We start from the raw sequence: 12,565 nt of genomic DNA on the forward strand, positions 1-12,565 counted from the left end.
GGTTGTTAACCAATGTCATAAAACAACATGTGTACCTTCTGCTTCATGAGAAACTATTTGTTCTGTAAGCCTTCACCTGAAGTACAATAAAATAAATAAATAAATAAAAAAGAAAAAAACAAAAAAGAGCCTTGGTTCCAGTGAATGGAGCCCCATTCCCTCTGCCAAGGACTGGCTTAGCCATGGGCACCTGGTGCAATTCAGGCTAATGTAATATCAGAGGAATTCCACTGGGGGCTCCTGGGAAAGTTCTCCTTGCTGATAAACAAATCTACATGTGACACAGGGATCTTGTGTACAGTGATTTTGTAACTATGAGGACAGTGGGCCTGAAGATACACTGACATACTGAGAATGGCAGGCTGGAAAGTTGAGAGAAACCTGGGTCCCTGAGGACGTCAGTGAGCTGCTGAATTAATTAGCCCTTGTGTTGCATCTTGACTTCCTGTTTTGTGAAATGAACTTGCCGCAGAAAGAATCCTAACTAACAACCTCCCATCAATTAAATGTATTAATAACAATAACAACAATAATAGCATGTTTTTATTATCTGCCAGGAACACTGCTAAGCACTCTACAGACATTATCTCCTTTAATCCTCTTTGATAATTCTATGTGCAAATATTATGATCCTCAACCAGGACTCACAAACATTCAAAAATGTGCCCAAGCTAGCAAGTAGAGAGCTAGGATTTGCCCCCAGGCTGCCGAACTAAGTTATGCTCTTCATTATATTGCATGGCCCCAAACCTCAGTTCTCTCTCTTCACATCCTCTGGACACACATTAACACCACAACACTTTAATTATCTGCTCCCTTACTGTACAGATCTGAGGCCCACAGAGACTTAAAAAAAATGTCAAAGGGAACAAAGCAAATCAGGAATAGAGCCAGGGCTAGAAGAACCCAAGTCTCTGGTTCTTAGAAGGATACCCTTTCCACAAGAGTTGTAGTCGACTACATCCAATGAGTGGCCTGAACCACCAGGGCAAGCCCCTCAGCTTCCCAGTTACCGTAGAACAATAAAAGGCTGCTCCAGGAAGAACGGCACTCACCAGCTGGGCTGACTTCTGCTTCTCCCGGTCATTGCTGCTTCCCTCACATTGAAGGGACACATTCAGGTGCTTGGTGGCTGCCTCTCTTTCCCTCTTGGCCAGCTGAAAGATTTCATCCTGGATTATGGCCTGCTCCTGTTCATACCTGTGCCAGAAGAGAAAGGGGGAGAAGCAGATGCAGATAGCATGGCTGGCAGAACGTAGCCAGGAAAAGGTTTACCTGCTCACTTCAGCTGGCAGAAGGGGCTAGTATCTGGGAGCCGGCAGAGTTCTGCGGCCGACCAGGGAAGGACAGGGTGCTGTGAAACTTGAGCCAGATGCCACCAAGGAGAAAGATCAGTCCTCTTTCAACCGCATAGCACCCCCCACCCCAATGTTGCACCCCCTCTGAAGTTAGGCATCAACAACAGTCCTAAGGCAAGAGAATACAGTCACACTTACTCAGCCAGAACAATCCAGAATTAGGAACAGCAGGAGTCCTAGCCACCAGGCAGTCACATGTCAAATGAGAGACTTTCAGGATTCGGTGCTGTGCTAGCTGCTCCTTCAACCTGGGTAGGCAGGTGGGAAACCTTGTCCTCCCCTTGACAGCGTAAAGGTTTTATATAGCAGCAGTCCTTTGTTTTGAACATTTAACTCTTCATCCTAAATATGTTCCTACCCTTTGACCTTTTCTGGGCCTTCTGCCTAATAAAATGATGCTACACAGAGAAAAAAGTTATTAGCACTAAGATGCTCTTAGCAGTATTAATCATCATAGTGAAAAAAAAATGCAAGCAACCTTAACTTCCAACATCACGGATAGGTTCAAGAAAGTATGACACAATCGTACAGTGGTATTTTATGTAGCCATTATAAAACAGATCCTTTGATTTGTCTACGGGTTGAATCCAAATATTGAGAAGTAATAAACAATACCAATAAAAATGTTTACAAGGCAGTGTGAAAAATGGAAAATACTTATAATACTAAGTGAAAACAGCAAGATATAAAATTGCATGTGCAGTGTGATGACAAGTGTGTTTTTAAAAAATAACCCTCAGTCAGGGGAAAGGATAGATTTCAAAGAGATGCTCCAAAATATTAAGAGTGGTTGTCATAAGATGTTGAGTCTATCAGTGATTTTTTATTTCATATATTTTCTAACTCTTTCATTAGTATATAATTACCTTAACATTTTTTAAACGTTTAAAAGTGCAAAAGAAAAAAATGTCCATGTTAGTTATCTTGGACAGGCCTGTTAGGTTAAGGGAGGGTAAATGCTCAGAATGTGGGTCTTAAGTCATGGCTATGGGATAGGCCCAGCACAGCCAACCTACTGGAGGGACCAAGACCAAACCAAGCTGGCCCTAGGACTCCTCACCTAACTCATTTGATCATTTGACAATACGTTGATGCTGTTGTTAGGTGCCCTCAAGTCAGTTCCCACTCATAGCGACCCCATGTAGAACAATGAAACACTGCCCGGTCCTGTGCCATCCTCACAATCCTTGCTATGTTTGAGCCCACTGTTGCAGGCACTGAATCAATCCATCTCTTTGAGGGTCTTTCTCTTTTTCACTGACCCTCTACTTAGTAAGCATGATGTCCTTCTCCAGGGACTGGTCCTCCTGATAACATGTTCAAAGTATGTGAGACGAAGTCCTGCCATACTCTCTTCTAACGAGCATTCTGGCTGTACTTCCCTCAGGACAGATTTGTTCCTTCTTTAGGCAGTCCATGGTATATTCAAAATTCTTCATCCACACCATAATTTAAAGGCATCAATTCTTCCTCATTCTTCCTTATTCTTTGTCCAGGTTTCACATGCATATGAGGTGACTGAAAATACCATGGCTTAGGCAGGCGCGCTTCAGTTTTCAAAGTGACATCTTTGCTTTTTAACACTTTAAAAAGGTCTTTTGCAGCAGATCTGCCCAATGCAATACATCATTCGATTTCCTGACTGCTGCTTCCACAGGCGTTGATTGTGGATCCAAGTAAAATGAAATCCTTGACAACTTCAATCTTTTCTCTGTTTATCTTGATGTTGCCTACTGGTCCAGTTGTGAGGATTTTTGTTTTCTTTATGTTAAGTGTTAATCCATACTGAAGGCTACAGTCTTTGATCTTCATCAGTAAGTGCTTCAAGTCCTCTTCACTTTCAGCAAAGTTGTGTCATCCACATACAGCAGGTTAACAAATCTTCCTCCAATCCTGATGCTGCATTCTTCATATGGTCCAGCTTCTCAGATTTTTTGCTCAGCATGCAGATTGAGTTAAGTATGGTGAAAGGTTACAACCCTGACACACACCTTTCCTGACTTTAAACCATGCAGTATCCCCCTGTCCTGTTCAAACAACTGCCTCTCTTGGTCTATGTACAGGTTCCAGATGAGTGCAATTAAGTGTTCTCGAATTCCCATCGTTCACAGTGTTATCCATAATTTTTTATGATCCACAGTTGAATGCCTTTGCATAGTCAATAAAACACAGTAAATATCCTTCTGGTATTCTCTGCTTTCAGCCAAGATACATCTGACATCACCAATGATATTCCTCGTTCCACATCCTCCTCTGAATCCAGCTTGAATTTCTGGCAGTTCCCTGTCAATGTACTGCTACAACTGTTTTTTAATTATCTTCAGCATAATTTTACGTGCATGTGATATTACTGATATTATTCAATAATTTCTGCATTCCTTTGGGTCACCCTTCTTTGGAACAGGCACAAATATGGATCTCTTCCAGTCAGTTGGCCAGGTAACTGTCTTCCAAATTTCTTGGCATAGCCGAGTGAGCGCTTCCAGTGTTGCATCATTTGTTGAAACATCTCAATTGGTATTCCATCAATTCCTGCGCCTTGTTTTTAGCCATTGCCTTCAGTGCAGCTTGGACTTCTTCCTTCAGTACCATTCATTGGTTCTTGAACCTATGCTACCTCCTGAAATAGCTGAATGTCGACCAATTCTTTTTGGTACAGTGACTCTGTGTATTCCTTCCATCTTATTTTCATGCTTCTTGCATCATTCAATTTTTTGCCCATAGAATCCTTCAAAACTGAAACTCGAGGCTTGAATTTTTTCTTTAGTTCTTTCAGCTTGAGAAATGCTGCATGAGTTCTTTTCTTTTGGTTTTCTAACTCCAGGTCTTTGCACATTTCATTATAATACTTTACTTTGTCTCCTCAAGCTACCCTTTGAAATCTTCTGTTCAGCTTTCCTACTTTATCAATTCTTCCTTTTGCTTTAGCTACTCCGCATTCAAGAGCAAGTCTCAGAGTCTCTTCTGACATCTGTTTTGGTCTTTTCTTTCTTTCCTGTCTTTTTAATGACCTGTTGCTTTTCTTCATGTATGATGTCCTTGATGTCATCCCACAACTTGTCTGGTCTTCAGTCAGTCGTGTTCAACATGTCCAATCTATTCTTGAGATGGTCTCTAAATTCAAGTTGGATATACTCAAGGTCCTACTTTGGCTCTTGGGGGCTTGTTTTAATTTTCTTCAGCTTCAACTTGAACTTGCATACAAGCAACTGATGGTCTGTTCCACAACTGGCCCCTGGCCTTGTTCTGACCGAGGACATTGAGCTTCTCCATTGTCTCTTTCCACAGATGTAGTTAATTTGATTCCTGTGTATTCCATCTGGCAAGGTCCATGTGTATCGTCACCATTTATGTTGTTGAAAAAAGGTATTTGCAATGAAGAAGTCTTTGATCTTACAAAATTCTACCATGCAGTCTCCGGCGTCATTTCTATCACCAAGGCCATATTTTCCAACCTACTGATCCTTTTTCTTTGTTTCCAACTTTCGAATTCCAATCACCAGTAATTATCAATGCATCTTGACCGCATGTTTGATCCATTTGAGACTGCAGAAGGTGGTAAAAATCTTCAATTTCTTCATCTTTGGCCTCAATGATTGCTGTGTAAATCTGCATAATAGTCATATTAACTGGTATTCCTTGTAGGCATGTGGATATTATCCTATCACTGACAGCACTGTACTTCAGGATAGATCTTGAAATGTTCTTTTTGACAATGAATGCAACGCCATTCCTCTTCAATTCATCATTCCTGGCACAGTAGACCATATGATTGTCTGAATCAAAATGGCCAATACTAGTCCATTTCAGCGCACTGATGCCTAGGATATCCATCTTTGTGTGTTCCATTTCATTTTTGACAACTTCCAATTTTCCTTGATTCATACTTCGTACACTCCAGGTTCCAATTATTAATGGATGTTTGCAGCTGTTTCTCCTCATTTTGAGTTGTGCCACATCAGCAAATGAAAGTCCTGAAAGCTTGGCTCCATCCACATCATTAAGGTCAACTCTACTTTGAGGAGGCAGCTCTTCCCCAGTCGTATTTTGAGTGCCTTCCAACCTGAGGGGCTCATCTTCTGACACTATATCAGACAATGTTCCACTGCTATCCATAAGGTTCTCACTGGCCAATTTTTTCGGAAATAGATCGCCACGTCCTTCTTTCCAGTCTGTCTTAGTCTGGAAGCTCCAGTGAAATCTGTTCACCCTGTGTGACCCTGCTGGTATTTGAAATACCGGTGGTATAGCTTCCATCATCACAGCAAAACGTAAGCCAACACAGTACTACAAATTGACAGGCGAGGGTGGATTTCACCATATAGAGGTGAATTTTCTTCAGGGTGTTGAAGAAATCAGTCAACAATGACAACTACAGTTAACATACACTAAGAACTTCTTAGGTGCTTGGCACTGTGCTTACATGCTTTATATGCATGAACATATTTAATCATGACAATACCATCCCAATGAAAGAGTTACTCAAATTATTGTCTCCTTACACACTTAGAGAGATGAAGTAATTGTCCAGAGTCACAGAATTGGCACATCACCAAATCAGGATACAAACCTGCATCGATGACAGTGTCTGTGCCTTCCACCACTCTTCTACAAGGTCTCACAGAAGAGAAATAGGTCCTATCTCAGACGTGTAGCCAGCTCTCTGGGGCTGTGTCCCATGCTGATGGGAAGTCTCCAGCAGCCTCAAGTCAGTTAATCTAGCCAACTACAGTTAAAACTGTGAGGGCTCACTCTTCATATCTCTAAAGGTATGCATGCATGCACACACATACACACATAGAAGGTCCAGTCACTCAATTGTTTTATTCTAGTTTTTTAAATTAATTTTTAATAATATTATCATCCAACTCCCCCATCCTCTTTGGGTGTTTCTTCATCTTTAAACTAGGAACAGTGCTACCTATACCAGAGGGCTGTCATGAGACTCAAATAAAGTAAAATATGTAAGGACATACCCCTAAGACCTCCATACAAGGGGAGGGCATTTGATGAGGAAAGGGGAGCTAAGACAGAGTGCAGGGCCTAGGATGAATGGGAGGAACTTGATCTCACCTTCTGAGTAGATCTTCCTTTGCCCCTGAGGGCTGCTGTGCCCTACTCTTCTCCGATCTTGGTGGTTTGGATTCTGCAAAGGCAAGAGAAGAAAAGGCCTGTCAACAGCATCCCAGGATCAGCGACAGCTTAGCAGCAGTTATTCAGGGAAAGGGGCTCAACATGGAACACCCTCTTGATCCAACCAGTCTGAAGAGTCTGATGTGCCTATCACAAAGACCCCCTCCCTCACATGGTCTCTCTGCCAGGAGGACTGCTTATTGTGTGTGGCTGGCAGCAGGCAGCGCTGTTCCAAATCAATCCTTACTCACTCTACCACTATTTGGAATCCAGGTCATCTAAGCATAGGCCAGGAACGACTGAAGGAAGCCATGCTATGCTTCACAGGAGTGTGGTTTTGGCATGGGGTTGGGGAGGGCTCCTTAGACCTTGTTCCCCTTAGTACCTCAGAAACCCTGGTGGCATAGTGGTTAAAAGCTACGGCTGCTAACCAAAAGGTCAGCAGTTCAAATCCACCAGGCACTCCTTGGAAACCCTATGGGGCAGTTCTACTCTGTCCTATAGGGTCACTATGAGTTGGAATCCACTTGATGGCAATGGGTTTTTTTTTTTTTTTTAGTACCCCATTCTATAGATTTCCGATCCTAAATGTGGCAAACACCCCATTATAAACCTAATTCTACTTAAACCTATATCACTTCTAGTGTTATTGAGCTCTTTAAGTTGTTACAGTAGGTCTACCTTCTGAATGTCATAAATTGGGGAATTTCTGAGCAAATCCAATTCACTCTCTCCACCACTTGGTGGTACTGAAGGTTTTGTTACTACCCTACCCCTCACCTAGCTTTCATCCTTCAAAAGTATCTTTCAGCCAAAGCTCACTCAACACCTTTCTGTGGCCTTCTCCGAATTTTCTACATCCCCATCATAGGTTTCTAAAGCAGCAGCAACTACAACTGCACAAAGCAACACAAAAGAAACAGGTTTTGTGAAAGAATATGAGATTTGGTATCCACTCCCAAGACCTTTTAAGGAATGCTGAACTCAGAGGCCCAGGCACTCAACCCTTCCGGGAGGCACTTCCAGAACTAATCATCTTATGATTCCCACTTTCAAACCACCTCTTCCAGAAGGAATGGGAATGGTGGTTCTCTGGCCTGTGAGGGAAGAACACTTGACATGGTCCTTAGTAACACTGCCAGGGTCTCAACTGTGAATACAAAAATATTATACTGCCAGGTTTCTATTTCAACATTAATGCTTCCCATCCTTATTTATTTGCTTGTAACAGCTTTACTGAGGTATAATTTATCCTATTTATTTTCATTTTTATATAATTTTCCTTCTTTATACCTACAAAAATAATATGTATCCACTGCAGAAATTATGGCACTCATCTACACCCCTGCAGTGAACAAGTCCTCCACTTCCCTGCTCCCTCATGCCATACCTTGTTCAATGTGCATTTCTTTATTAGTGAAGTTGAGAATCTTTTCATATGTTTATGACCATTTATACACATTTTCTACTGCGCTTTCTTAAAGATCTTTAAGAACTCTTTACATATTAAGGCTACTAACACTTTGTAATGTTATATTTTCCCTAGCTTATCAATCTTTCCCTATTTACTATTTCTAAATTGTCTCTAATTTCTTATAGTCATATTTTCCACTTTTTTTCTTAAGGTTTCTTCATTTGATGTTGTGCTTAGAAAGTCTGCTTTTTATTGTACTTTTATGGCTTCATGGCTTACATTTAAATCTTTTCATTTCTCTGACATTTATTTCAGGGTATGCTGTGAGATAAGAATTTAATTTCAACTTGTTTTTCTAACCTTATCCTTGTCACTAAATTAAAGCAAAAACTGATCTTTTAAAGAAAAATCTTAGTCAACTTCAAGACATACCACTTATACTGACTATTCTTCAACACTCAACACTTACACCGTCATTAAAATAGCAAAATATTTTGTTATAACTAAAACCAAATGAGAAACTCCTATTCTTGCTTTTTAAACTGCTAAAACTTGCCAAAACTGAAACTGATGTGTGTATATTTCAGCAATTTTAGCTTTTTTCATCACTTTCTCCCTCTAAGCAGTTAATCCAGTTTATTGAAGTATACTGGGTAAAGTTTAACCCCTCTTCAACCACTCTCATCTGCAGGCTAGAAATTTGGGGGGAGTTAGCCCTATTTGGTAAAGAACAATGGCATCTAGCGTGGGTTTCAAAAATCTCACCTGTGCCCCTTCACTGGTAAATATTCAAAAAGATCTCAGGGTCTAAAAACAAGTATTTGTTTGCTCAGATGCGTGTGGGAAGCCTTGAAGTAGGCAATACAAGGGGTTAGAACCGTGGTGCCCTGTGGCCTTGAGGCTAAAGCCTGAGCTCTCTGGCCACTGTGTCAAGGTCTCCATGATCTGGCCCCTGACACCTCATCTGCACCTCCCCTTCCCCTGTACTTTGTACTCCAGAGATAGCAAACTGCTTCGAGGGCCCTGTGATGGTTAAGGTTGTGTATCAACTTGGCTGGGACATGATTCTCAGTGGTTTGGCAGTCTTATGATGTTGAGACCACCACCGTGATGGGATCTGCTGTGAGCAGCCAACCAGTTGAAAGGGAGTTTCCTTGGGCGTGTGGCCTGCATCGAATATAAGTGGACATTCTGGCAAGGCACGGGGACTTTCTGTTCGTGCTAGATCCTGCAGCTGGCTCCTGTTCTTCTGACCTCCAGTTCTTGGGACATGAGCTAGTAGCTTACCTGTGGTTTTGCCTGCTGATCTTGGGATTCATTGATCTTTGCAGCCTGTGAGCAAGAGCCCTGCTCTCTGATCTGCCGATCTTGGGTCCATCAGCCCCTGCAGCTACATGAATCAGGAGAAGCCTCTATCCTGACCCATGGACTTGGGACATTCCAGCCTCTACAACCACATGAGCCATTTCTTTGATATATATATTTATACACTTTACTAGTTTTCCTTCTCTAGAGAACCCACCCTAAGACAGGCCCCAAACAGGCCAGTCTGCACCACGCCCATGCCTCTGTTCAAGCTGTTCACCATGCCTAAGATGCCGTCTCCCACTGTTCTGTTCTTCAACAGCCAGCTCAAATGTCACCTCCATAGAAGGCTCTCCCTAAAATAATCAGTCACTCCCTCCTCTATGCTACTGTGGACCCTAGGCTTGCTTCCAGTGTTGCATTATCACATGACACCACTATCTAGTGGGTTATACATCTGGCCCCTTTACAAAAGCTGTGCATACCATAAGACAGGGATCCGTATCTGATCTATTATCGTGTCCTAGCACAAGGCATGGGACTAGATTCCTGGTTAGCATTCAGCAAATGCTGAATGAACAGGTTGTAGCTCTTGCTTCCTAGACTCTTACAACCTAGTAGAGAAGAGCAGTATAAAAGACAACTCTAGTGCAAGGTCATGCATGAGATGAATACTGTGGGATGGAGTTTATCATCAGTAGTGGCATGGCTCCTCTAACAAATCAATTTTTAAAAATCAGGTTACAGATGACACATAAGGCCTAAATTCTCATACAGAAGTATTTATTGAGTAGAACAAGCAGTTGGTTCAAGAACTTTTTAATTCTGCAATATCTTAATATTTTTGTACCTTACATCCTCCTTTCTTTCTTTGTTACTTTGTGTTTACTAAAAGTAGTTATTTGGGAAAAAACTGCAAATGTCTTTATTTGTAATGAGCAGATAGGGTAGGTGGCAAATTAGCTTTCAGTCTGGCTTGGGCGCCAGCTCCAGAGTGGGCTAGGAATTCCCAGGAGGTACAGGGTGAGGGATCCACTCCTCGGAAGCTGTCGTGGATTGAATTATGTCCCCCAAAAAATGTGTGTATCAATTTGGCCGGGCCATGATTCCTGGTATTCTGTGGTTTTCCTATAAATTGTAAATCCTGTCTCTATGATGTTAATGAGGGAGGATGGGCGGCAGTTGTGTTAGTAAGGAAGGACTCAGTCTACAAGATTGGATTGTATCCTGAGGCAATGTCTTGAGATATAAAAGACAGAAGTGACCAGTGAGACAGGGGGACCTCATACCATCAAGAAAGCAGTGCCAGGAGCAGAGTGCGTCCTTTGGACTGGGGTCCCTGCGCAGAGAAGCTCCTAGTCCAGGGGAACACCGAAGAGAAGAAGGCCAACAGAGAGAGAAAGACTTCCCCTGGAGCTGACCCCCTGAATTTGGACTTTTAGCCTACTGTGACTGTGAGGAAATAAACTTCTCTTCGTTAAAACCATCCACTTGTGGTATTTCTGTTATAGCGGCACTAGATGACTAAGACAGAAGCCAAGGGCAAACCACCCCAGAAGCCAGGCCAGGACCACTGAAGGTTTGAGTTAGAGATGTAGAGGTTGGCACCAAAGTTGTTGACTCAATTCCTACTTATTTGGCCAATTCATGTAAATCCCTCTAATGCCTTGGACTACACCAGAGCAAAAAGTAATGGTTATGCTTTTTCTAACGGTTCTTAAAAGCAACTTCTTACCTGAGTTGTCAAACCAAGCCCTTCTGCCTCATTTTTTGCATATGGAGAAACTGAACAGAGTGAGAGAAACAGTCTGGCCAAAATCACATAAGCTTTGACTAAAGCATGCTGCTTTCATTGCTCCTGACAGCATCTGTCAAGCACAGAAAGTCACGCTCCCCTGGAAAGCGTTATCAGAAAGGAGTTGCTCACTTCACTCAGAAATAAACTGGAGCTACATTAGCAGTTAAATATATTCTGACAAGTATGTTGTTTTCCATTCCTTTCACCCTCTCTTCCCCCACAGAAGAACCCCTCTCCACAGAATCATTGCAATCCACCATACCTTTCTCAGGGGCTTTAGCTTTGCCTTCTGGAGAATTAAATGCAGAAGATGGAGGTGGAGTACTAGGTGGAGGGGTTGGCTGCTCCACTTTTGAAGGCTGACTGGAATCCTTCATACGGTTAACCACATTATCTGACAGCTATGGGAAGAAGTCAGGGATGGGAAAAAGGGGCAGATCAGAACCTCTGGAAATTAAGACTCCCCTTTACTCATGCCGCAGGTTTATTGAACACACTGTCTCCTCAAGACCAACGCCAATACAATTCCACTCAAAAACCTCTCATGGTGGCCCAGTGCATACCAGATAAATGCCAAACTCTGGAATTCCATGCTTACCACATGTTCTCTGCTGGCTTTTCAACTTCATCCCTTCCTACTCTCTTACATATACCCTGGACTCAGTAGACCATTGAGTTCTTACTTTTCTCACCTCCTCTAAATTCCCACATGTGGTCCCCTCTGCCGAGAACCACCACCAGCCCCCTCCACGCCACCTCAATGCATCTCCGCCTGTCCCAATCTTACCCTTCTTTTTAAGAGCTTCTCAGTGCACCTTTCTCTGAAATCTTCACTGAGAGCATCCAAGTACCATTTCTCCCCTTCTTTCAAACTCTTATTAGCATATGTATGCCTTTTGGGGAAGTACTATACTTCCTACATGCTTTATCCTAATGGCTTGTAAAAACCTCAAAGGCTGGAGCTGCATCTCATTCATCCCTACACCCTCCAGTGCCACATATATAGTAATCAAAATATTGCTTGATTCACTTAACCTTAGTTCCCCCTAACGAAGACTGGATAACCAAAACTTTTATTCATTTTAGAGAAAGTGAAATAGGCATGAGGGTGTCATAAGACAATTTACTAAGATGAAATAGCAAGCTAGGGATAAATCCAGAATAAAAGCTCTTCAGAGTTCCGCAAATATTTATTAAGTGTCTAATACGTGCAAGTCATCATAAAGCATGGTTTAGGGGAAGTGATTGAAAATTACTTTAAGACAAAAAACTTTATCAGCAATTCCATTTCTAGTTATCTAGCCAAGAAAAATACTCGCACACATATACAGAAGCATGCAAGGATGTTCACCACGGCATTGTTGGAAATAGCAAAAAAAAAAAAAAAAAAAAGGTAACAGAATAGACATCCAACAATAGAGAACTGGTTAAAGAAATCATGGTATATCCAGTCTATGAAATATTATGCAACCATTAAGAAGAATGAGGAAAGACATGTATACACTGACATGAAAGAACATATGGGATACACTGATTTTAAGTCATAGAATGCTTATT

General features: G+C 41.9%; 1 protein-coding gene across 1 annotated transcript in view; it reads right to left on the reverse strand.

The window, feature by feature from the left end:
* Positions 1-11,405, reverse strand: part of CHCHD6 (coiled-coil-helix-coiled-coil-helix domain containing 6) — a 146,314-nt gene extending 134,909 nt beyond the window's left edge. Inside the window, exons 1-3 of the mRNA XM_023725472.1 lie at positions 11,271-11,405; positions 6,432-6,504; positions 1,056-1,200 (exon numbers count right to left, since the gene is read on the reverse strand). Coding sequence (XP_023581240.1) covers positions 1,056-1,200; positions 6,432-6,504; positions 11,271-11,385 — 333 coding nt within the window. The 5' untranslated portion in view covers positions 11,386-11,405. The remainder of the gene's footprint in view (positions 1-1,055; positions 1,201-6,431; positions 6,505-11,270) is intronic.
* Between the last annotated feature and the right edge of the window lie 1,160 nt (positions 11,406-12,565).

The sequence above is a fragment of the Trichechus manatus genome, unplaced genomic scaffold (genome assembly GCF_000243295.1).
Source record: "Trichechus manatus latirostris isolate Lorelei unplaced genomic scaffold, TriManLat1.0 scaffold00001, whole genome shotgun sequence".
Classification (NCBI taxonomy): Eukaryota; Metazoa; Chordata; class Mammalia; order Sirenia; family Trichechidae; genus Trichechus; species Trichechus manatus.